Source organism: Varanus komodoensis, unplaced genomic scaffold (genome assembly GCF_004798865.1).
Source record: "Varanus komodoensis strain SLA01 unplaced genomic scaffold, ASM479886v1 scaffold5, whole genome shotgun sequence".
NCBI lineage: Eukaryota > Metazoa > Chordata > Lepidosauria > Squamata > Varanidae > Varanus > Varanus komodoensis.
In genome coordinates this window covers 46,722,631-46,748,608 of record NW_025336087.1, presented here as the reverse complement: position 1 = coordinate 46,748,608, position 25,978 = coordinate 46,722,631, and the positions used below count along the sequence as shown (strand labels likewise).

The 25,978-nt window shown below is 40.9% G+C and overlaps 1 protein-coding gene across 3 annotated transcripts in view; it reads left to right on the top strand.

Annotated features, from left to right (window-relative positions):
* The window catches only part of VPS13A (vacuolar protein sorting 13 homolog A), a 179,910-nt gene that overhangs the window by 44,973 nt on the left and 108,959 nt on the right, over positions 1 to 25,978 (top strand). For all 3 annotated transcript variants that reach the window (XM_044445950.1, XM_044445952.1, XM_044445951.1), the window contains exons 17-26: positions 910 to 1,052; positions 4,385 to 4,586; positions 4,813 to 4,927; positions 5,520 to 5,656; positions 6,696 to 6,828; positions 8,519 to 8,636; positions 11,277 to 11,415; positions 21,502 to 21,589; positions 24,011 to 24,180; positions 25,404 to 25,560. In XM_044445950.1, the coding sequence (XP_044301885.1) occupies positions 910 to 1,052; positions 4,385 to 4,586; positions 4,813 to 4,927; positions 5,520 to 5,656; positions 6,696 to 6,828; positions 8,519 to 8,636; positions 11,277 to 11,415; positions 21,502 to 21,589; positions 24,011 to 24,180; positions 25,404 to 25,560 (1,402 nt within the window). The remainder of the gene's footprint in view (positions 1 to 909; positions 1,053 to 4,384; positions 4,587 to 4,812; positions 4,928 to 5,519; positions 5,657 to 6,695; positions 6,829 to 8,518; positions 8,637 to 11,276; positions 11,416 to 21,501; positions 21,590 to 24,010; positions 24,181 to 25,403; positions 25,561 to 25,978) is intronic.

Genomic DNA, 25,978 nt, shown 5'->3' with positions numbered 1-25,978 from the left:
GAAGCCAGATACTGAAGATAAAACTCAAATACTTTGGCCACCTAATGAGAAGGAAGGACTCCCTGGAGAAGAGGCTAATGCTGGGAACAATAGATGGCAAAAGAAGAAGGGGACGGCAGAGAATGAGGTGGCTAGATGAAGTTACTGAAGCAGTAGGCGTGAGCTTAAGTGGACTCTGGGGGATGGTGGAGGACAGGAAGGCTTGGAGGAATGTTGTCCATGGGGTCACAATGGGTCGGACGCGACTTCGCAACTAGCAACAACAACAAAACTAGATACTTATATTTTTTGAGAAGCTTGCAATATATAATTGATTTTACCTGTCAAATAATATTATGGAATATTTTACATATGCCCATAGACCATTCAAGTGGGGTTGGACTGCTTCTGTTCAGTTTCATTTTTGGTGTATTTTTTGTGAGCTAAAACACAAATCAAGAATATTCAGGGTGGGAAGGCACAAAAAAAGTTTACATTGTTTTGGAAAAAGTGAAGTGAATGATTATGTTTATAATAGGGGAAAAAGCAAAGATGCCTGATGTTGTCCTAGTGGCAACTTTTTTTTGCTTGCTTGCTTGCTTGACTTTCTAACTCTTAAAAAAAAAAAAAGTATCCCAATAGTAGAGCAGAGCCCCAGCCACTGCCATGTTTAATTCCCCCAGAATGTCTCTTGAATACTGTTGCTGCAAGCAGGCAGCGCCCCTTCACCTTCACAGAAACATTTTGCTCCCTATCCTGAAGCCACTGTGAAGTGGTTCGCTAGCTGCCAAGCAAATAGTAGTGGCAGTTGGACAATCAGTTCAGCCCTACTTTCAATTACTCTGAATTTCAACTTAAGACATTTTATGGTTAATTATATTTTGCAAAAAGATCTTGCTACTTATTATGCACTTTTGTCAATTTGCACAGTATGAAGCCATAAAGCTTTACATAAAACTGGTAAGCATGACTGTCCAGATCAGGGAGAACAAAGGGAAGCCTGAACTGATAAAACTTGCATTAATTGATCTGTGCACCACAGTGACACAACGGCCTGGTGCTGAAGCAATAAGGTAGGAATTTATTCATACTTATTCTTTGAAACGTGATAGTTTGTATTTTCAAAGTTGAGTTAAATATTTTCTGACTTCACTATGATAGGTCATGTGGAAAATAACATAATAGATTCATATCCAGTCTCTTAAGTGTAAAGCTTCCTGACATAGTTGTTTGGAGACTGAGTCTAAATAACTAAGAAATCTCAAACAAGGGTCTCCAGTAGCTGATCTCCAGCACCTTACTTCCTTACCATCAGCACTCTGGTACCTTAGGAGACAGTGTAGTCTAGGCCTCAGGGGAAAGGCTGTCCTTAAACTGTAGTATCAATCTGAAGAGATTCAAGTGAATGTGAACCATTCAGGACACAGCAGGCTGTGTAAGTTCTTTGCAGCCAAGCCAACTATCAGTCCACACAGCTGATCTTTAATGCGAAGGCCCTGCTTGTTACATTTTCTTTTCATGACTGCTGTCTCACATTGTGATGCTTGCCTACTCTACCTTTCACCTTGTTTATAGTTGTCTGCCCCCTGTTGCTATTCTGGAACTTGTCCTGAGCATGGCTCTAACTGTGTGTTTGCCCTGTCAATGCTATCTTCAGCCTGTCTACAATCATGCATAGTAGTTTCTGGATCTCTGCCTTCAGCTGCCTCCAAATGCAGCTCATGCCAGAGCTTAACACTGAAGGCCAAACCAGACATTACCTTTAATGTATAATTACCTTTAGTATCTCTAGGTCTTCTTCATGTTTTCTGCATTACACACATGGGCTATGGAAGCTGGTTTATCTTCCTTACACACATATATAGCCTTTTTTAAAATTTTTATTTTCTTAAGATGAACAAATAGAAAAGAATACAAAACAAAACAATTGTAATGAACCAAACAGCTAAAATAGACAAAGCAAACTAAAATAGACAAGGTTGCCAAGGGAATTCTGTACAGATCCAGCCAGTACAATCAGCCCCCCAAATCTATCTATCTTCCTGTCTTTCTATGCTCCATGAGAGTTTAACACAAAAGAAATAATCTATACCGCAACAGATCCTCCAATCAGTTCAGATCCTCTACTGCTTCTTTTACTTTCCTTTTCTAAGCTCCTGAAATACCACTAAACATGCTAAGCACAGTAAAATTCCATTTATTCTCTAACAATCTTCTACCTACACAACTAGTCAACTTGGCCATCACAACATAGTCTGCCATTTCGATTCACCATTCCTCAATTAATTGGGGGCTCTGAAGATTTCCATCCAGAAGCAACTGTGATTCTTGCTACGATTATCATATATCCAAATAACTCTAACATATTCTTTGAAAGACTCTAAGACTATATTAAAAAATATTCCTCATTTTGTCTCTAATATTCAGTCTAAGGAGCTTAAACAATTATCTCTTTTCAGATTTATCATTCATTTCCCCACATCCAATTTGATTTCCTTCTCACGTTAGTTTTCTCTTCTCTTGTCCTCTGCCTCTTCTTGAGGCAGGAAGAACAGTGTGGGTCTGAGGGAAAATGCCTTGAGGGTGATAGCAGAAAACAAGCAGGTTGGAGGGCTACACAGAAAATGCTTAGGGGCTGCAGGTTAGGGACCGCTGGTCTACAATGATTGGTACACCAACAAACAAGAAATAGCACAGACTCCTACGCTTAACTCTTGACATTTGGAATTGAACCAGTGGATGAAATTTAAAGCTTTCAGCTGTCCATATAGCTGGTACAAACAACCACTTGGCAGACACTCTCAGTGGTTTTTACCTGCTCTCCAACAAATGGGATTTGGACATGAAGGTCAGGACATCCTTCTTTCAGCAATGGGTATGCCCCTCATAAACCTCTTTTCCACCCAAGAGAATGCACTCTGACACCTGTTCTACACTCACACTGGTTTCAGTGCTGGTTCTTTTATGCTTTCATCTTTTAGTGATAAATGAACTATGTTTTTCCACCTTTTCCATTATAGGTCAAGGTGCTTGCAAGTAGGCAGCACAGATTGTAAGTTGATTGCTCCGTGGAGCCTATGACAGCTCTGGTTTGCCCTCCTCCTGCATCATTTTAGGGGACAGTTTCTTTCTCTCCCTTCCATCCCAAATCTGCTAAAGTAGGATCAAGGTTCAACTCCAAACCCCGAACACACTTCTAACAGTGTGGAGAGTAGCTCCTAAAACCTAAATTTTAGTCCAGATATTTGAAACTTTAATCAAAGCAGTTCTTACCGGATAGTGTAACTACAAACATCATTTAGTTCACAACTGAGATAGCCCATGCTAATACTGTTAGGGTGCATCATCTACAGTGACAGCCACCACTTTTGCAAGATCAAGACAGAGGAACTGCTGGAATCAGTAAATTTAGCTTAGCCTCATCTGTCTTCCCATGTCATAAATCTATTTTGTCTTATTTTGTAGCTGTTGAAGGATTTACATCAGACAACAAATAAAACACAGTTTGATACTTTTAACATGAGGTTTATGCCATATTTTCTACATCCATTACAACTTTTTATTAGTCAAATAAACTTTATACAGAAAATTTAAAGAGCCTCCCTGTGTGGGTTCAGTGAGATCCTGTTCCATGTAGATGCATGAAAATAGCTTCAGAATTGTTGCTGGAGCTGAGATCCATTTTATCTTACTCCTCACTACATTTGAAAGAGATAGTTGACAGGGCAGAATTAGATGTAAAAAGTATAGCCAAGCACAAGGTACTCCATTCTTCCCATAATGCCTCACCACGGCATTGCATGCAGTACTTCTACAACCAAGTTCACTTAAAGCAACTAAGTAAGTAGGAGGTATTCTGCATTTCCTTCTATCACTGATCTCTACACGTTGAATCATATGTGCTCTGTGTATGGAATTAACACAATGTGTATTATTTAAATGTGGACAATATGAAATATAACCACATTAAAGAAATAAACAGTGTATATTTATAGCCTAACTTTCATCCAAGCTTGATTCCCGAATTGGCGTATGTGTGAAGTCACAAAAGGTGTGATGTGTTAGGGATAAATGTATTGTCCTTTAGGTTTGGATATTAAATGTCATAAACTAATTCGCAAGGTGTTCCCTCCAGAGGGAGAAAGCAAAATGTTTTAGATAGACTTAGATGGTTGCTGATGTTGAAGATGACCACATGCAGAAGTACTTTTATGTTGATTTTGTTTATGCTACTATATGTACTCTTATACTAGAAACATTCATTGAAAAGGTAAGTCGAAGCATTCATGCCTTCATATGCTTCATGCTAGTCATTAAATTATGGGGGAAGTAGCTCTTTAAAAACCACTGAAATAATGTAATTGTGTATGTATATAATCACATGTTTATATTCTGTTTTGCACAGATTTGAATCAAGTGTAAGTGCATTTGAAGTAAAGGGCATGGCTCAAAGAAAAACCATTCCCTGTTTGCTGTCTTCTAACACAGTTCACTCACAGCACAATACATCACTCTTCACCATAATGTTTGAGACAAATCCCTTAAATGAGAGTGCCAATCAGAAGCTAAGAATAGAATCACAGCCATTAGAAATAATATATGATGCAGTAAGTAGAAACTTATTCTATGGATTTGTTTTTAAAAATAAAAATAGTGTTTTAATAGTGTAAAAATAATTTTACTTAACACTTAAAGTGTTACTTACTTTACAAGTGTTTAAAGTAACTTTAACACTTGTAAAGTTAGTTTAACATACATGTATGAATTCATACATTATGAATGTATACATTACATTCATAATGTATTTCCCTGTCCTTTCTTGATCTTTTTCAGATGACAGTGAATAGCTTAGTGGACTTCTTCCGACCTCCAACTGATGTTCATTTGGAACAATTAACCTCAGCAACTTTAACAAAGTTGGAAGAATTTCGGGAAAAAACTGCTACAGGTAAACTTTGAATAAATGTATGTTAAATACTAAATTCCACATATTTCAGAGCATAAATATACATTTATCAAATCATGAGAAGGCAAAACTGTCTGGAGAACATAACCACACCAGGGAAAGTCAAATTGGAGAACTAAAAAGGTGCCTTGAGAGGTGGTGGGCTCACTTACATTAGAGATATTCAAAAAGAAACTGGACAGCCATCTGAGTGGGATGGTGTAAATTGGTGTTCTGCAACAGCAGGGTTGAACCTGAAGGCCTTCATGGCCCCTCCCAATTCAACTATTCTATGATTTTTTGACTTTTGGAGGTATTTCATGCATAGTATTGCCACAAGTTGAAGATGACTTGACAGCGGGTTTGTGCCAATTTTGAATGTTAAAGTGGAGATAATTTTAATATGGAAGAGTATTTTGTGAAATCACCTTAAGTTTAGAATGCCATTCATATTGGCATACAACTCATTTTAATGAAATGCTCTGGAATATCATAGAAAGCTTTTGTTTTGCTTAAACTTGTTTACTCATAAATAAATGTAGATAGTATTTTTTTGGAAACCTTAATACATTTTCTCATTCCGATGTTTTTCTAGGATTAGTGTATATTATAGAAACACAGAAGATTTTAGATTTAAAAATAAATCTTATGGCTTCCTATATCATTATTCCACAAAATGGATTCTATGAACCAATGGCAAATAAACTACTTCTAGATCTTGGTCACTTAACGGTAAAACTCTCAAATTTCAATTAATTACATAGTATTTATTACAAGCTGAAGAATCAATATTGGGTGGGGGCCTGGATGAGCAGCTCTTTGAGGTCCTTACTGGCATAAGTACAGGTAACCTTGCCATATCTGATATATTTTCTCCCTAGCTGAAGCATTGGCTAGTTCTTTCACTTGGTGCTTGGGCTGATAACCTGCTCTGGTTCATGCAGGCTTTACTGGTCCAAGGAAGCCCCATGCACAGTGAAACCAACCCAACTGAGTGGCAGCAGCTCACCTGTCAGAGGGCGAAAGGGATCCTGTCAGCTTGGCTTCACTATGTGAGGAAGCCTACATCAAAGGAAACGGCAATAACACAGAATAATCTATCTTTTATCTCAGATCAAAGATGGAAAGTAATACTGGGGAAAACTCCCACTGAAAATCCCCTTTGCATCAGGAGTTTAATCCTGGGCTCCAGCTCCTCAAAAATCAGAGTTTCCAGTTCTCACACAATGTTAAACAATCCAGGAACAGAGCAATTGAATAGCAGGATCCAGTACACTTGCTCATTCTTGCTCAATTCATAAAAAATCCCCAGAGTTTTTTTAAACCCTGGCTAACAACCCAGAATTTTAAAACAACCAAATTCGGGTTACAAAAACATCCACTTAATCAGTTACATTTTACCAGTGGCCCTGATAACTTACAACAGAGTAAATACGTTGGTGTTATGCTAGGCAGTAGCTGGGTATTATTTTTTACTGCAATAGACTTAGCATGGTTGCATGGAGTTTTTCAGAGTGGTGTTCTAAATGCAGAAAACATTCATGGAGAAAAGAATTTGGTCTACTTGGCATATTTCTTAATGGTTCATTGTTCTCCCAAAATTTTCCTTTTGCTAAGCTGCAAATGAAGATAGGATGTTCAATTAGATTACTCAAGAAAACAAAGTCTAGCAGTTTTTGTTTTTATAGGGCACATTTCAAAGTATGTTTTATCTGAAATAAATAGTTGACTGTATTTAAACTTATCATTATTAACTTTTGTTCTATTTAAGATGGTGAGTAAAAGTCGGTCTACTTTATCAGATATTGTAGTTGGTGAAAGCTCTCTTGAAGCTATTATGTCAAGAGCATACGATAAGTTTGACATTCAACTCAGCAGCATACAGCTACTTTATAGCAGTCATGGTAAGTACTCATACAAATTGATTCAATGTAGATTTTTTAAATGGTTTTACTTATTATCAGAAGTTAGCATTAATCTGATTCCAACAGCCTGTTCAGTATCACTCAGTGCACGTTGTGGGCTATGTAGAAAATTGTGGGGTTTTTAATTATTTGATGTCCTATATTTAAAATGCACAACAATACTGGCATGTGCATGAAAGAAAAAAAGACCATTGCTTAAGCAAGAAATGATTCACTTCCTCTTACCTACAAGTTAGAACAGACAATAAAAGTGGACTAGTTTGAATTCCTGCAATAGTTGGTAACTAACTTCTATCAGGAGCCATATTTTGATTTCAACAAATGACAAAGAGTCAGCAAAATTAGTTTTATCCATTGACTGATTCCTGAATGCCTGTAATGCAAGACAGGCAAAAGCGTATTTAACCTTCTTCACCCAGATGTAAATTGGACTGTTAGTAGCATAGTTGTGGAGTATAAAGAACACACAAGCTTCATTGAAATAAACTTCCAGTGTGTGTCTAGATACACCTGCATAGTTTGGGTTTACAACAGCAGCTATACCACCAGGACAACATGAACTGCCTCCCTCATCTCATATCCGGGGGTAACTGGCATCCCCCTAACTCACATTTTGCATTGTAATTTACATAAGTAGTCTGACTTGTCAGGAAGTGCCTAGTCTATGCAGAATCATAGCAATTGCTATTGCTATCATGATTTTGTTCTTTAATATGTGTGTGTCCTTTTAACTTTGTTAACCACCAAGAGAGCCTTGGCTATTGGGAAGTATAAAATGAAATAAGTAACACATTCCCAAATTTCAGCCTTCTGCCTTTTATAGTGTGCTTGCTTGATAGTTCTCCTCATAAACCAAAACACGTGAAGATACAAAAGTATCCCTAAGTCTCTATAGGAATAGTTCTCAAACGCCAAACTTTTATTCCCCAGACAATAGGCTACAAACAAGGGAACAAAAGGAGGTTCAGTACATACCACCTTGGTCTCTTTTTAAAGCTAAGAGGCATAGCTGAAACATCCAGCAAAAAGGGTTAAAATCCTTTGAGGGAAAACTTTTGATTTTTAGTAGGCCATATTATACTGATTTTTAGGAGGCCAAAGGTTCAATTTGGATGCCAGGAAGCACTTCCTGACAGTTAGGACCCCAAGGGTATGGAATGGGCTTCCATGGGAGGTGGTTGAGGCCCCATCAGTGAGGGTGTTCAAAGATAGGCTAGACATGCCCATGGTGGGCATGTTGTCAGCGGAGCCAGCTGGAGTCAGGGGTCAAACTAGATGGCCCGGGAGCCCCCTTCTGACTCTATTATTCTATGTCTCTATTGTTATGCAAAGAAAAGGTCAATGGGCCAAGCACAGTTCTGCAGATTTTCTTGTTGTACATAGCCAGAAGAACTGAATCTGACCTTGCTTGTAGTGGTTGACAGCTGAAAGCCATTTTTATGTTCATTGAAATCTTGGGATGGGGGGCGGAGATTTTAGCCAGAACAAAGGTTTTTCATATGCAGCATTTTCCTTGATTGAGGAACTTTTGTCTGGAGTCAAAAATGAGGTGAAATGCAGCCAGTGCTGTAACAAAGCTGTAGGAAAAAATGGACATGAAAGGTTAAGTCATTAAGTATATAAGCACTAGTTTTTGAAGTTTGCTTGTAACAAACATTTCTATTCTTAGATGAAAACTGGGAGGAGGCTCGTAATTTGCAATCATCATCTCAGCATATACTGCACCCCCTGGATGTGAAAATGGAATTGAGCAGAGCAATGGTTGTAACAGATGCAAGAATGCCCAAGTATGCCATCTTTCTCATGGATTTTCTCATTGTTGGTTTGGTGTGGGGCACATGTTCATAGCATCCTTCCATTCCTACTGGTCTTGTCTTTCTCATTTAGACTAGATACCAGGAAAAATTTTCTCTCTCAGAGCAGTACAACAATGGAACCTATTACCTGGGAAAGTTGTGGGCTCTCCCTCACTGGAGACATTCAGAAAGCATTTGGACAGTCATCTAAATGGGATGGTGTGAGTGTCCTGCAATAGCAGGGGGTTGGACCTGATGGCCTTCTGAGCCTTCCAGCTCTATTATTCTGTGATTCTTATTTTGAATGGAAATGGATTGATTAGATCACTTTCAATCTGACATTGGACCTGGGCTATTACAGGAGAGGGACATGAATTGTGTGAACCTGTAGGTACTCTTTGACACCTTGGTGCTACCTGGCAGGACTAGCTCTGCAGGGCGTTCTATTTCTGCCTATGGGGCTGGTTTCCGCTATTAGCATCCCTATGAAACATTTGCACATTCTTATAAGACTCTCATTATTGATTCCTGAGATTTTGTTATAACACTGTTTATTTGAAATATCAAACACTACTTTGTTTACCTCATCTCTGTGCCAGGAGTGTTCACTAATGTGTTGATAGTAGGTTATTGATTCACTCTTATATGGATGACATGTTGATCTGGTTTCCTTTGTGAAACAATTGCCTAGTGGACATACAAAGCATGGCAACATACCTCCTGCATTAACCCAGCTTTGTGAAGTAAAGTCATCTGATTCCCTCCCAGTGGATGACCGCAATAGGGGTCATGCTAGACCCAGGGGAGTTCATGGCATTTTTATCAGAAGAGACATATCAAGGTCTGGAATTTCCTGCCTGCCATAATGGCAGCATAGTCACTAGACCTAGCTAAGTTCCTGGCACTGTTGGTGTCCTGTCAGGATGTATTATCCTATTCAAGGTTACATAAGGGTTTCTTTCAATGCCATTTTCATCCATTTTTGGACCAGATAGCACAATTCTCACATCTGGATATCCAGGTACTTTTGCATCTCAACTTATATAGGATGTGGTGGATAGAGCCACTAAGGTAAAAACAGGTGCTCCCTAAAGGTTCTAATTTGGAAAGTGCTTCTATGACTTGGGACCACCTTGATAACAAACAAGGAGAAACAGCTGTAACTTCAGGACATTTTCCTAAGACTTCTTACAGTTGGTTTATCCCTTTCGTTCTTGTTGGGCCGCCTTTTCCTGAATAGGACAGACAACACCACAGTCTGAGCCTACATCAACAAATAATCCTTCATTGTTGAGCAGTTGGCGCAGAGGCTTCCTTCCAGTCCATTTCAGCAGAACATGTAGTTCAAGTGTCCAGTCAGGCAGCAGATTGTTTGCATTGGACTTCTCTCAAGGAATCTAAATAACTTGTCAGCTCTCAGATCTTTCAGTTCTTCAATATCTCTATGCATCACACATATGGGCTCTAAGGGTCAGAAAACTATCAGTGAATTTGTTGGCCTCACCACACACGTAGGTCCTAGCAGTGGAGCCTGGGGTATTAGGAGTCATTTTTAAAGTCCTTGAATCTCCCAGACAAAGTTCCACTATTAAAGACGATAATACCACTTGAAAGGCCTTTTGGTTGGTGTCAGAACAATGAAATGTCTGCTGTCCTTGGAGTTATACAAAGCAATGTTGTGTTATTTTCAAGGTGGGACTGGATAAGGGTCTGAGTTTTAGTATAATTAAGAGAAAAGTGGCTTTGCTTAGCAGCATACTAGGTTGTGAAGGAAATCTTATTTCACCTCACCCTTATCTTGAAAGTTTTCCTTGATTTCCCAGCTGTACATCACTTTCCTGTCTGGAACCAGAAGTAGATTCTTACAGCACTGAGGGGTAGACAGAACTCATGGTCATAAGGTCTTTGAAGTTGTGCTCTTAAAAACTTGGTGCTACACAAGAAACTTCAGTGGACACATCTGGGAGGGTTTAACCCTTCATTCAATCAACTTTCAGTGGCACATGCCAGGCATTTGCCATTTTGTAACCCATTCATCCATTTTGGAAATAGACTTTTGCAGCCTCACAATTCTTTTTTTTTTATTTACCTTTCCCATTTAGTATCTGCAAGCTTTACTGCTTAATACTTAGCTTTGCTTCAGAATGCTAAATAGTCTCAGTCTCACTACAGATCATGAGGAGACCCCACTGTCTTACATTATGAGAACTATCCATTTACTTTTACTGGTTGCTTAATGTGCTTAAAGTTGTTTAGCCAGTTACCTATAAGAGCAATCCTTATATTACATTAATCAACTCTGAAACCTTTGAGTTACCTTTTCAAAAGCTATTTGAAAGTCAAAATGTACAGATCATCCCTGTCCACAAGTTTGTTGACAGTTTCATAGAACTCTAAAAGTTAGTGTAGTGATACGCATTTTTCCATTTTTTTTTCTCTCTGATTTGATAGGGGTTTTTTCCCAAAAAATATATATTTTGAAGTTTATTGTTCTAATGTTTAAAAATGTTATGATTTACTTGAAAGCACTTGTATTAATGAATGCGAAGTACTTACCAGCTATTTAAATACTTTAATTCCCTAATACATGGCTATGCTTTTCTAACGGCTTTGTCTCTTTATATGTCTTAGATACAAAATGTTTGGTGAACTGCCATTATTGTCTTTCAACATCTCAGATGAGAAATTGAAATCTATTCTGGAGCTTATTGATAGTATTCCTAAACCAGAAAGTCCTGCTGATACTAGTGTTGTTCCTCAACCTTCCAAGGCAAGTATAATGCTTCTTGTGGAACCTCAGCAAATTAACTTTTGGGCGATGTAGTATTTCTGCAGTTGGTAGATGCTCATGTTAAAAAGTGTTGGTTGCATGAGTTGCAAGGATTTAATGCAGAACCTATATGGTACAAATGGTTAGTTCATACCAATTTATTTCCTGTGTGTGTTGGAGACAAAAGAACTGTAGAGTTAGCAATAGAAATGCCAGCACTGAAATATATGTAGTAAGATCAAACCAAAAGTTATTTTGTGAGAACTCAGATTCAACCATTTGGAAAAGGTGAACAGATCTGAGAAGCTTTCTCACTTTTTCCTTGTTTTGGATTGGGTACAGTACACCTCTTGGCAGCTGTTGGTTTCCTATCTTGCTCAGAAACTTTAGTTGGTACAGAATGCAGCAGTGAAGTTGTTAACAAGAACTGCATACTGGAATGCTGAAGCTCCCTTATTAAAACAACTGTACTACCTTTCTGTCTATCCGAGCCAAATTAGGCTTGCTCATGATCTTTATAGTCCTTTTATTTTGGGATCATGTATCTGAAGGACCACCTTCTGTCCACTAACTAAAATGATTGAAGTTCTTTTGTCTGTTCTCTCTGACTTTCTGTGTGGGCAGGTTTACACATCATAGCAAGCAAATATTTTAAGTTACCACAGTCATTAATTTTCTCTCCTGCTGTACCGTGCTGTTCCTATTAGTCGATTGTGCTTCTGATTGTTACTGTACTTCCATTCTGTTTATTTTGTACCTTCCACTCCTGGCTAGTGTCCCATGTTCCTTTGCAAGCAAACTTATATCCCAGGGTCCCTGGTACACTTGCAACCTGTTATCCATTTGTCTGCTGAATGTTCTAGGTGTGTTTTCTCTCTTCTCCCTAATGCAACGTTTCATCCTATCTCTGTCTGCCTCATTGCTGATATGACCTTTTTCATCTTCCTCACTGTGAAAATTACCCCTGTCTTTTTTGCCTCCTGTTTGTCCTCCTTTCATAGAATGCTACTTTCTCCCAGCGTTCACTTTGACTATGCAAAAGTTCTTCTCTCCCATCCAGGTGCTTCTCACACTTTCCTGTGCTTGGTGACTTTACTATGAACAGTGGCTTGCCTCCCCCCCTCCCTAGCAACACACACTTCTTTTCTGGAACCCATTTATTCCACATTTTTGCCTTTATCACAGAGAAAAGCTTCTTTCCCACTTATTTGTAACGCCACCTCACCGCCATGTCTGGAATCTTTGTCATTTGTCATGGCTTGACTTTCCTCATCCCTCTGCAAATTATATTTTCATTCTTTGTTCCTTTTTCCACCTTTCCACCTACATTATACAGTGGTACCTTGGTTGACAAACTTAATTCGTTCTATGATTCTGGTCGCGACCTGAATTGGTTGCGAACCAAGTCAAATTTCCCCATAAGATTCAGTGTAAATAAGGTCAATCCATTCTGACTCCTACGAATGTGGTTGCGAACTGATTTTGGCTGCGAACCAAGTCAAATTTGCCCATAAGGTTCAATATAAATAAGGTTAATCCATTTTGTAAATATTTTTTATCACAAAAATTTGAAACAAAGTAACAAAGTACAGTACATTAGAGAACACTAACCTAGGTGAGGGGGGAGGTTATTGTTTGGAGAGAGAGTCGCCCTGCATAAGGACATCGGGATGAGCTCCTTCAGGGGTTTCCTCTCTTCTGTCTCTTAGCTGCAGGATCAATTTTGGCGAAAAATCTGACTAATGTCTGTCTAAAATCTGTTCTTGTCACCTTCATTACTGCTCTGCACTTTCTTTTTACCACCATGCTTGCTCTGCACTTTCTTTGGAGCCATTATTCAATATTATTATTGAATAATACTTTACGGTACTGTATGTGCTAAAAAGCATACAAAAATGCTTCACAGCAAGTGACCACAGGTCTGTGACTGTGAGTGAGGAAGATGGGTGCGATTGCAATCGTGCTTATGCAGGGAAGATGGCCGCGATCGTGTTTGTGCGGGAGCATGGCTGCAATACTGGTCGTCACCCAATGTGGAGTTCGCAAACAGAGGCAAAATTTTTCTGAAATTTTTGATCATGAACTGGGGCATTCGTGAACCAAGGTACCACTGTAGTGCTTGTGAAGATTACCACCAGCACATGCCCCCTCCCCCATCCTGCCAAACACCTTTATTCCAAGCATTGTCTTTTGATATTACACTCCACTCTGATCTTAGGGCAGCCTGGCACTGAAGGGATTCTTATTCCTCATCTTCCTGCCTTTGGTAGTAGACATGACAGACGAGTCCTTCCTCACTGTTCTTGGTTCTGTTTAGCACAGCTGACCTGTTTGTTAGATCATGCTCTCCAGTCCACATGTCTTCACAACACAGAATGCACTACTACTTTCCCAGTAGTGAATTATTTATTTGGTCATATGTTCTGTCTTCAAAACTTTTCTTCCTTTCCATGGGCTTAATTAACCATTCCACCCAAATCCAGAAACCTATGCCACTACATAGGTTGAGACAAAGCAATCCATCTGCTGGCAGTATAGCTAGGAATTACACCCCTACAACTGAGTAGTGTGGATTCCAGTTTGTCATAGAAATACCTGACTTTGGGTGACCACCCAGAATGCTTATTATGGGTGACAGCCTCCTTCAACAGCTTCTGCAAAGTGTGAAGTTTGTTTTTGTATTCTGAGGGAGTGTATGCATAGCCCCAATGTGAAATTTGCCCAGAAAATCATGGCATTAGATTGTCATGCCTCATGGTTTTCAGAAAGTCCTGTGCCTTGGAACCTAGCACATGAACCAATAAATGCTCACTTTTAAATTGGGCACACACTCTTGCATGAGCTGGTGCTTCCAGGTTCTTCGTCGTGGCCTCTGTGCATCACACATATGGGTTCTTGTGCCTGCGCAGTGCCTGTGGCCGGAAGATTGATAGCTAACGGTTTTGACGGGAAACTCTGCTCCCCTCCCCTCCCCTCCCATAGTATATATGGAGCGGAGTGGCCGCCATTTTCCAGTCTTTGCAACCATCATTCATTGTGCCTCGTGCCACTTTTGCTCTCACTAAAGATCGTTTCTCGTTCTTCCCCGCTTTGCGATTTCTCTTTCTCGTTTTCCAAGTTAGTATTCCCTCGTTCTATTGCTCTTAATAGCATTCCTGTTAGTCTCTTCATTCCTCTTCTTGTTTCTAAAAAAAAATAAACCAAAAAGTTTTATCTATTCCCTCTACTCTGTCTTTCTTCTTTTTCTACGATAGTGCAACGAGCGGCGTTCCACAAGTGCATAGAGTGCAGCTCTAAGATGCCCATGGCGGACCCGCACGACCTGTTCCTCCTCTGTTTGGGGGAAGGTCACAGGATGGACAAATGCAGCCACTGTCTGGCCTTTTCGAAGCAGGCTAGGAAGAATAGGGAGAATCACCTGCGTAAACTCTTGTGGGACCAGGCTCTCCTACAATCGGACCGGCTGGTAGCTGAGTCTGCTTCAACTTCGGCTGTACCTGACTGCCGTCCAACTCCCGACTTCTCCGCCACAACGCCTGGCTCCTTCCTCTACTGCTCCAACCTCACGCCCTTCGGACGAAGGTGCTTCCATCATGGACGATCAGCCTGCTTCCCCGCCTAAAAAGCAGCGGGAAAAGAGGAAGCACAGCGGCCCTGAAAAGCCGTCTGTTCATAAGAAGGCCAAGAAAGATAGGGCCGAAAAGCCGGTTAAGAAATCAAAGAAACCCGAGCACACTAAACACCGACACTCGGGTTCGGTGGCGACCTCAGTCTCGACCGCTGTCGCGGTACCAACACCCTCGGGTCCAACCATCCAGGCGGCTATGAGGGTTACTCCTCCGGGCTCTCCACGTCATACGGGAACTGAACTGCAACTATACCAAGATCCTCCCTGTGGTTCGATTTCCAACGGCGAGATACAAGATTCTCCACTGAAGGCTAGGTCTCCCACGTCTATGCCTCCTGTACAGCTGGAAACCGAGACTGGAATGTCTCTTCCGAGGAGCCATAGAAGCTGATCTTCCGATGGCCGATCTGATGACTGGTATCACTCCCGGGATTCCTCGGTTCCAAGATGTGGTGACTACCAATCCGTCGGTTATTACCCAGCTTCTTGAGACCAGCCTTCTCCACCGGCTCCTTGAGATCGCTTTCATTCTTCGGATCCAAGAGATGCTCCACTGGCGCCGCCTAGGGAGAGCGGTAGATCAGTGTTGCCAGGAGACTCTTCCTCCAGCGTCCCAGCTCCTTATTGGGTGGATTCGGATGAGTCTGAGTTCTTCACATGATGCTGCGGTCACATCTCAGGGCCCCGGATCACCAGAAGAGCCGCACATCTCCTTTGCAGAGTTGACGTCCAGGCTGGTTCGGTCACTGGAGATCGAGGCTCAGCAACAGCCCGGTCCCACCACCGATCACTTCTACGATGTAGTCTGGGGTGAACAGTTGACCTCCATCGCTTTACCGCTTATCACAACTCTGCGCCAAGCGATGACTCAGCCATGGGACCTCCCGGCTCACCCTCAACCAACTTCAAGGAGATATGAAGCCATGTACTGGGTTCGGGAGGGGGAAATTATCTTCCTCCTACATCACCCTAAGCTGACCTCGGTCGTGGTGGAGTCTTCTCAGGGCTGGGAGTCATGTGGTCACACCGTGCCCTGTGACAAGGAAGGGAGGAAGATTGACTCTCTTGCTCGCCGAGTCTATGTGGCCTCTGGACTCGGCCTGCGAATCTCCAACTATCAGGTGACACTGGCAGTGCCTGGACAACATCATTGCTGCTCTCCCAGACAACCAAGGCGACCTTGCAAGGGTTTTCATAAAGGAGGCCATGCAGGTCGCAATACAACAGCTCTCCACCGCCAGACACCATGTGGGCATGGATTCAAGAGCCTTAGTCGGTGCCATATCCCTCCAGAGGCATGCTTGGTTGCGTAATTGCAGCTTCCCGTAGGAGATGAAGAGGAGAATTGAGATGCCCTTTGACAGGTCTGGCCTCTTCAATGCAAAGACCAACCACAAATTGAAGAAGATTCACGAGTCTAGGATGATGGCTTAACGCATGGAGTTACAGCCTCAGCCTCGACGTAAGTGGTCGTGGACCTGGCAACAATACCAGTCTCGACAACAGCCACAGCACCGCCAACAACGCTGTAGGCAACAACCGCCTCAGCGATTCCAACAAGGCTGCTGCCACTTTGATGGTGATAAACACCAGCGCTGATGGGCCGGGCGAACCTTTCCTCTGCTCCCAATCCCACCTTCCCCTCTCTCATTTGGAGACCGGCTGAAAGCTGACTCCCCATTTGGGAGTCCATCACATCTGATCGGTGGGTGTTATCCATCATTTGGCACGGATATCAAATAGAATTCGACATTGTTCCTCCATTGAGTCCTATCTGGTTTACCCCATGCTCGCCGGTGTTGTTAGATGAAGTGCATCAGCTCCTTTCTAAAGGAGCGGTTCGTCGCTTGTCTCTACCTGAAGGACTCCACGGATTCTATTCTGGATACTTTATGGTCCCGAAACGGGATGGAGGTCTCCGACCAATATTGGATCTGAGCGCTATTAACAAATTTATAACACCAAAGAAATTTCGGATGACCACCCTTCAGAATATTCTACCGTTGCTGAGGAGAGAGGACTGGTTCACCTCATTGGACTTGAGGGATGCCTATTTTCACGTTTCGATCCATCCGTGCCATAAGTGTTTGCTTCGTTTTGCTGTTGCTTCTGAAATGTTCGAATTCACTGTGCTCCCATTTGGGCTGGCTACCGACCCGAGGGTGTTTACAAAGTACATGGCTGTGGTCTGCGCATACCTCTGACTACATGGTATTCAAATATACCCCTATCTCGATGATTGGTTATTAGTATCTCAGACCAGAGAAGGACTTTTTTCCTCTATAAATATGACCTGCACCTTGCTGCAGGATCTTGGACTTTGCATTAATTGAGAGAAATCCTCTCTTGTTCCTGCACAGATGATCAATTTCATTGGACCCCATCTGGATTCCATGGTGGTGAAGGCATTCCTTCTGCAAGACAGACAGCGCACTCTTGCTCGACACATCCATTGAATGCGATGAGAAGGGAAGATTCCTGCTCGATCTATCCAAAGACTCTTGGGACACAGGGCCATGTCAGTTGCCGTCATCCCACATGCCAGGCTTCGGCTTTGCCCCCTCCAACTCTACTTCAACAAGATGTTTCGACCACAAAAGGACTTGCCTACAAAGTTGATTCGGCTACCGTCCTCCGTTCTACAATCTCTGATACGGTGGACAGATCCGGCCAATTTAAATGTTGGAGTTCCGTTCCAACCTCGGTGCCCTACAGTGACTCTCGGTACCGATGCATCTCTGCTGGGATGGGGAGCACTGTGTTCCGGGCTCTGCGCTCAAGGTGTTTGGAATCGATAGGAGTCCGGGAATCATATCAATTTCCTGGAACTTCTGGCAGCATTCAAGGCTCTACAATCGTTCAAGGACGTTCTTTGGCACTGAGTAGTTCAGATAGCTTCGGGCAACATTGCTACAGTCTTTTATCTGAACAAACAAGGCGGGACGAAGTTGCCTATGCTGGCTCGGCTATCAATGTGAATATGGAATTGGTGCATCCCGAGAGACATGGCACTCGTAGTAGTACATCTAGCCTGTACAGACAATGTCGAGGCCGATCTAAGCAGACAAATGTCAACATCCCACAAATGGGAGCTGGATCGACAGATATGCGACCAACTCTTTCATCGCTGGGGACATCCGAACATGGACTTTTTCACTACCCAGCAGAACAGGGTATGCGAGAATTTTTGCTCAAGAGCGGGAATCGGACAAGGATCATCGAGGGATGTTTTTATGATCCCTTTCAGACAATATGAACTTTTACGCTTTCCCTCTGATTCCCCTCATTATGAGAATAATATCGAAGATAGTCTACGATGGGGCCACAGGACTACTGATAACCCCATGGTGGCCACACCAAGCATGGTTTTCAACACTTCTTTGGATATCTCATGACGAATACCTTCAGCTTCCGACTGTGCCATATCTAATAACTCAGCGAGAGGGCACAGTTCGTCACCCGGATCTGACATCGCTGAAATTAACAGCCTGGCGGATTCAATAACACTCGGTACCAATGACGTTCCAACTTTTATATGGATCATGTTCCTGAGTCGGTCACTAGGATTGAGGCTTCGAATCCGTTGCCTTTCCTTCTTCATTGGACTTGACGAATTTTCCAGGATCGATGGTTTTCCACTTGGAGATTCAGAGCATTCTCGAATCTGCGTTAAGACCATCAATGCGAAAGTCATACACGGCTAAGTGGAGACGATTCTCTACCTTTGCAGAGTCTCATTCGTTTCTTCCATATTCAGCATCCATAGAGAATATTCTTCAGTTTCTCTTAGAGCGCCACCATTTAGGACTTAAACCATCTTCTATAAAGGTGTACCCAGCGGCAATTTCTTACTACCCTGGTACAATTCAGGGATCCTCCATTTTTTCCCAACCATTGATTAAAAGATTCCTCAAAGGACTATATAACCGTAAACCAACGATCGGACCAGTTATACTTACTTGGAGTCTTTCAGTGGTATTGCAGGCACTAACAAGAGCTCCTTTTGAACTTTTGGCGACTGTTGATTTGCGCCTTGTTTCCTGGAAGACAGCATTTCTTGTAGTGGTTACATCAGCTCGAAGAGCTAGTGAGCTCTGTGCCTTCAGGGTAGACGCTCCTTATTTGAATTTCCATAGGGAGAAAGTTGTTCTACGAATGGATCCGTCTTTTCTACCGGAAGTGGCTACTACTTTTCACATGAGTCAGGAAGTCGTTCTCCCTGCCTTTTCCATTTCCATCGAATCCGATTGAGAGATCCTTACACATGCTTGACGTACGGCACTGATTAGCCTTTTATAGATCAAGGACTGAATCCATTCGTCGCTCCAATCGGCTCTTTGTTAAATACTCTGAGCATGACCAAGGTTCTCTGGTTACCCCTCAAAGACTTTCCAAATGGATAGTTCACACTATAACTTTGTCCTACCAGTTAGCTAAGATAGACTTACCTACAACCCCGAGGGGTCATTCTACGTGAGCAGTAGCTGCTTCTTCAGCCTTTGTGGCAGGGGTCCCGATTGACGATGTCTGCAGGGGGGCCACTTGGGCCACTCCATGCACATTCGCATGGACATCCAGACGATAATGTTTAGTGAGACATGACTGTTCCTTTGGCAGAGTCGTCCTTTCAGCTGTTCTTCGTTGATGACACTTCCCCTCCTCCAGTCAGGGTAAGCTTGCTAATCACCCATATGTGTGATGCACAGAGGCCATGACAAAGAAAAGCAGGTTGCTTACCTGTAACTGATGTTCTTCGAGTGGCCATCTGTGCAGTCACACAACCCACCCGCCGGCCCTGCTCGGTGTCAATGGGTGGAACTTATTATCGGTACCATATTGCTTTTTATTTTTCAGTACCTACATTGTATTTCTTAACTTGTCATTGGCGCTTGCAATGTTTTTTTCCTTAGTTTAATTTTTTTTTTCCTCTAGAGAGCGAACATCCAGTCTATCAAAGACTGGAAAATGGCGGACACGCCACTCCATATATACTACGGGAGGGGGGAGGGGAGCGGAGTTTCCCGCCAAAATAGTTAGCTATCAATCTTCCGGCCATAGGCACTGTGCAGGCACAGAACCCATATGTGTGACTGCACAGATGGCCACTCGAAGAACATCAGTTACAGGTAAACAACCTGCTTTTCTTATCTGGCAGCAACATTTGTGAGGATTGATAGATGAGAGGCTTCTGTTGAGAATGGTTTAGACTGCAACAAATGGTTCAGTGAGGAATTGATATCAGCATTTTTCCCAGTTTGAAAGCAACTGGTTAAAAATAGCTATCTTAATGTTAACTGCAACAAATACAACTCATATGTGGGTATATAGCTATCACAGGCTTGGTAACAAAGGCTAAAGCATGAATTCTAATGCATAAGCAAGACATTGTCGAGGGAGTTTAATGTCCTGCTGTAGTTTGTAACTGAAATAGTACATGTGAGACATGAGAGAGAGGTATTTTTACATCCACATATGTAGGTAAAATATCACTACTAAAATATAATATTGACATAATATGTATGTGGTGTAACCTGTTGCAGATAAATAATTTTTAATGAAGGAAACTAAATGGAACAGATAATCGATGTCTTTATGTTGGCAAATACCATGGGGACACAGAATTTTTTTAAAAAAATCCAAGGTTGTAGTGTTGATTAAGCATATTGATGCAAAATGAGAAAGTTGTAATCAGGAAGATAAAGTCTGAAGAGGATTAAAAAGTGGGAAAGTGCTGTAAAAGCCTGTGAAAATGAAACAAGCACTGACAAGTTTGTAGCTAGGCAGACAGCAGAAACAGAAATCTGTTGACTTAAATGGCTACTGATTTTAATGTTTTTGCCATAGTATATAGTATTTTTTGAACCATGAACAATAAAGGGTTCTTTTCTGGGTTCAGAGGACAAAACACGCAATCATGGTATGAACAACCCTCAAATAGACCTTTGTGCCTTATTGTAGTTGATGACAATGATAAGTCTCAATGGTTAGTCACCATGTATGACGTACATGGCATGGCAAACGGCCAGCCATAACAGTGGTTTGTTGTCATGTTTCTTGTGTAAAATGGTCTCTGAATCAGGTTTTTCAGTCATTGCACCTAAGCTGTGGAGCTCTCTCCTGTGAGAACTTCATCTTATTTCTTTTTGATAGGATTTCCACCAAATGAAAGAGTCCTTCAGTTTTGGGGAATCCTTTGACTCTCTGCTTATTTATTTTTTCTCCATATAGTTTTACGGAATTTATTGGATTTTGTGGCTGGTGATGTGAATATTTCTAGGTATTATTTTTAAGGAGAACATTTACAGTATATATCTTTTTATTAAATTGATGTTATTATTGTCAACTGCCATGAAATTCTAGGAAGGGTGAGGTATAAATTTGTTAAATAAAATATACTAACTGGGGTCATTATTCACAAGGAAAATAACTGAAGAGTTAAATATTGCTTTCTATTTTAGCTTCAAGTATCTTCACTGTTAACAACACCACAAATGTCAACCGCTGTGCTTCCACTTCTGGAGTATAATTCAATAGCTGGATCAAGTGGTAAATATTGTCTACATTTATTTTCATTTAATGTGGTGACATTAGGTCATAAAACATAGTTTTGTAATATTTATTACACATGTATATTTAATGTTTTGTCAGTCCTGTCTTAAAGGCATATTGCAACTCCTTACTTATGGAAAATGATTACAACTTTCTAAAATATTCTATTTAAACTAGAAAAACTACTAACATTGTCAAGAGAGGAAGGGGTATGCCCAAACTCCCTGCTATGTAGGCAGGGACAAAACAATTATTAAGGCAGGCTGCCATTTCCCCTTATATCAACTGCAGCCTGTGCCTGAGGACTCTCCGATTTCACTGGCAGTGCTAGGATTTAGAAACAAGAATCCAGACTGGTGGCTTGTATTTAAGCCCTAGGCCTGAAACATTATACAGTAGCAATTACCAGACAAAAGACTGAATTTAGTTGTTGTAATTTGGAAGGAGGTACATGCAACTCCTGTAAGCTTATTTGCACAGGATAAGGGAGAAAATGAATAAAAAGGTATATGAGAATTAGAGTAACCTTTGGAAACAGTACTTAAAGCAAAAATAGCAAAGATGTACCTAAATATGTCCTATGTTACCTAACTGCAATTCTTCTATCCTCCCAACACCATAGGGGAGGGTAGAAGTGCCCACAGGAACACAACTGAGATGGTTCAGGCCTATTATCAGTGTCATACTCTGGCCATAAGGGCCAGAAGCATCTCAGGAGAGCAGGCACACAGGTCATTGCAATGTTCCGTGTTACTTCAGCCTGGCCAAATACAGTTGGATGAACAGAGCATGGAAAGGAAAAGGAGTTCTTCACAAATAATATATCTGAATAAATAAAATAAAGAATATTACTTAAATCACAGTCAAACTTCCTCTCCTGACACCATTCTCATCTAGAACAAAAAACACCCAAATGTAAAATGCTGCTATTAAGAGTAGTTTGAGTTCAATCCTCAATTGAGCAGGTTGCATAATTATATGTGGACATGCTTTTAACTAAATATATTCTGCCTCTCAGCATAAATACTGACCCTATTTAAAAATAACATGTAAAACACTAAAATAAGCAGAAGATGCATAATAAAACCCATAGGACTGCAGGTACCTTCCCTCTTTTGCTCTGTAATCTTCACCTTCCCTACAATGAGCATCCTTAGTAAGCTTGGTAGAGGAGGTATAGGTATTTCCATCCATACCCCTGGCTTTCAGAGCTCCTATATGCTGTATGTTAAGGAAGCCTGAATGTGACAAGAGACCAAGTTGACATAAGCTGAGTGCACATTGTGGTGATTGTCCCTCTATGTTAGCAATAGTCAATTTAATTCTCAGCAGATGTACTTTGAAGATGAATAGTCATCTGAGATTCATAGGTTTAGATGCACACATAGGGCAATATCCATTACCCCACCAAGATCGTCTCAAAAGTGGCATCTGCTGCTTGTGCACTTTCAGGAATTTTGCACTTTCAGGAATAACCAGAAGTGAGTGGAAATGCTTATTTTTGGAATAGGGCAGGTCATTGATGCTCACTGAAGGGGAGCTCCACCAACCTGACCCAGAAACAAGTAGTTCCACTTACATTATGTCTTTTTCTAGGAAGTTTTAAGCTTCTTGGGCAAATGGTGGATGTTACTTGCAGAATAGATTTGGCGAACTGTGAGGCTGATGCAACAGAATGGGAGGAGCCACTTGCAAAACTGAGGCATAAAGAATCAGTGGAACATTGGATATTGCCTAAATTTTATTGTTTTATTGTGTTTTATCTTGTGTTGTGAGCCTTCCAGAGGTGCTGTGGCACAACTGGGCAACATACAAATGTTTTAAATAAATAAATACATAAATAAATTCAGAATTAGTGCCACTTGTGACATTAGAACCAACAAATTGTTCTTGTTTTCTATCAATCATACATGTAGTCTTGCCGGTACATTAGCTGCAAAAAATAACTTATTCAACGAACACCTTCTAACACTGTGCGCGTCCCTCTCTCTCTAATTTGCCTCAACTTTTAAGTAGCAAAAACATTCTTATTGAATTCCTTGCAAGTAATATTCAGCAGGTCATGTTAAGCAAAAGACAGAGGTTTTTGTTTGCACGTAGTTATTCAAGCCAATTGCTTGATGTTACAACTGAGACTTTTCGCTGGGCACATATTTATACTGAAGGAACACAACAGGATACCTGATATTTCTTCACTGAAGTAATATCTGTATGAAAACCTGGAGGGACTGGTGTTAGAGATACCACTTAAGTTCGGGTACTTGCTTGTGTCATCTACCTCAGGATGACAGCAATTATCATTATAAATTTCTGCACTCACACTTATAATAATGTGGATGTGATCATTATATTGACTGCATAGAGCACAGGAAAATGTAAGCATTTTATAACCACTACTTTCTTACTTATTACAATTAGAATCTGAAGAAGAATTTTATGATGCCCCAAGTAGTCCTGTGGAAGATTTACCATTTTTTGAGGCACCTTTGGGATCCTTGGATAGGGCAGCCAGCATTAAAAGAAAGCCAGCAAGACGAGAATCTTTGAAGAATATGATTGATTTCCAGTTAAGATTCGAAATATCTGAGGTAATAACTAATTTTCATAGAAGCCCTGTCTGCATTTTCAGATACTAACCACAATAAGATTGGTACTTTTAATTGTTTTTCAAGACCTTTAAAGATGTTAACCACTAAATTCAGTGCAGAGTCAAAATATTAAGTTATTTGTTTCGGTTATATCAAGATATATTCATCATTTATCTCTGATTTGTTCGAAGTTTTTATAGTGTCTGCCAAATTAAAAAATATTTTGAGTTACAGTTTTATGTTATTTGTTCAAATATATCTTAAATATTTTTGAATTAACTGTTCAAGTCCAGAACAACCACAAGAATGTAAATTTAATTCATGAAGGGGAAGTGATAGCAGCTCTAGCCAATCATCCACTTTTCTTACCCACAGTTCTACAGTCTCTTGAATCACTGTCGGATCCAAGGCAGTTTAAAGAATACCAGAATGGAAGAACTTTGCAAATGCAAAAAGAAATCTTTTGATTGTTAGAAGAGCATGAAACAGACAGTGGTTTCAGACTATCCAAGAAAGGTGTTGAAGTGAGGGTTGGGAAAGAAATAAGGGCAGAGGAAAACTTTGCAAGATATTTATGACAGGATGGTTCAGTGGTGTATGGGGAAGATTACTGGGCCCTGAGCTTGAAGCACTGCGAATGGATTGTATACTAAAACTTTTGGAAGTCCCTGCTCTGTGTATGAAACTGTTAAGCTATGGCTTGGCTAATGCCATGCCTCATCACCCCCTCCCCCAGCACTGGCCTTTGTGGACCCCCCCATGCACCTTCCACCTTGGGCGGCCTATGTAAGAGTCTGGTGCCCAGGCCAGTGGCCTTAGGTGGCAAAAGGGCAGTGCCAAAGAGCATTGCCCATTTGACACCCAGTGGTACCGGTTTGGTGCAGGTTTGTATCCCAGGCTTTTTGTTTCTCTCTTCGTGAGGGGGAAGATGAGGATATCCGACTTCTGTTAAGTTCTGTTGTATTTGGTTTTATTGTCCTGTGATCATCCATTATACTGTTACAGTTTTTAAGCATATTCTCTACTTAGCCCTGTGGGCTATGGAGTGGTATACCAATGTAATAAATAATACATCATATGGAACATATTAATCTATATATGCTATATGCTATATCTCTCTGTATATCTATATGTAGATATATATGCTGCTTTGAGAAGGTTTTGCCAACTCTCCAGCATAATTCTTGATTAGCTCGCCATCTCAGTTTTGTTTTTCTTCATAGGTTTTCGTTCAGGTGTGTTGTCTTGATGAAGGGGTTGAAAAGCCAATGCTTCGCTTAGAGATTTTAAAATTAGGCACTGAACTTAATCTAAGGACATATGATATGTCTGCTACTGCTTTCCTAAAAGAGATTTGTTTAATATGCCCAGAATATATGGGTAAGTATATATGTTTAAAAATAACAGTTTATTAATTAATCAGTTAGGGACACTATATTTATTTGTAGTTCAAAGAATAGCTTTAGTGTGAGGAATAGAGATGAGATCCATTTTTTCTAAATTGTTGATCTGCATTACTTATCCCCTCTATGTGAAAAGCAGGGTGAAATGGCTTTCATAGATACTAAGTATGCTGCCCATCAGCTTGTCAGGAAAGGACTCATCATGTGCAGGGTAGCGTGTACAGCCTTCATTTTTAACTTACGGTGTTCATGCTGCATATTTGAAGTTTGACATGACTACACTCCTTTGTTGTTTGCAGTTCAGCACATGAGACAAGGTAAAGGGAAATTGTCTGATGCCTAGGTGAAGTAACGCAGCCAACCCCAACCCAAGAAGACCCCCTCCCAAGTCTTGA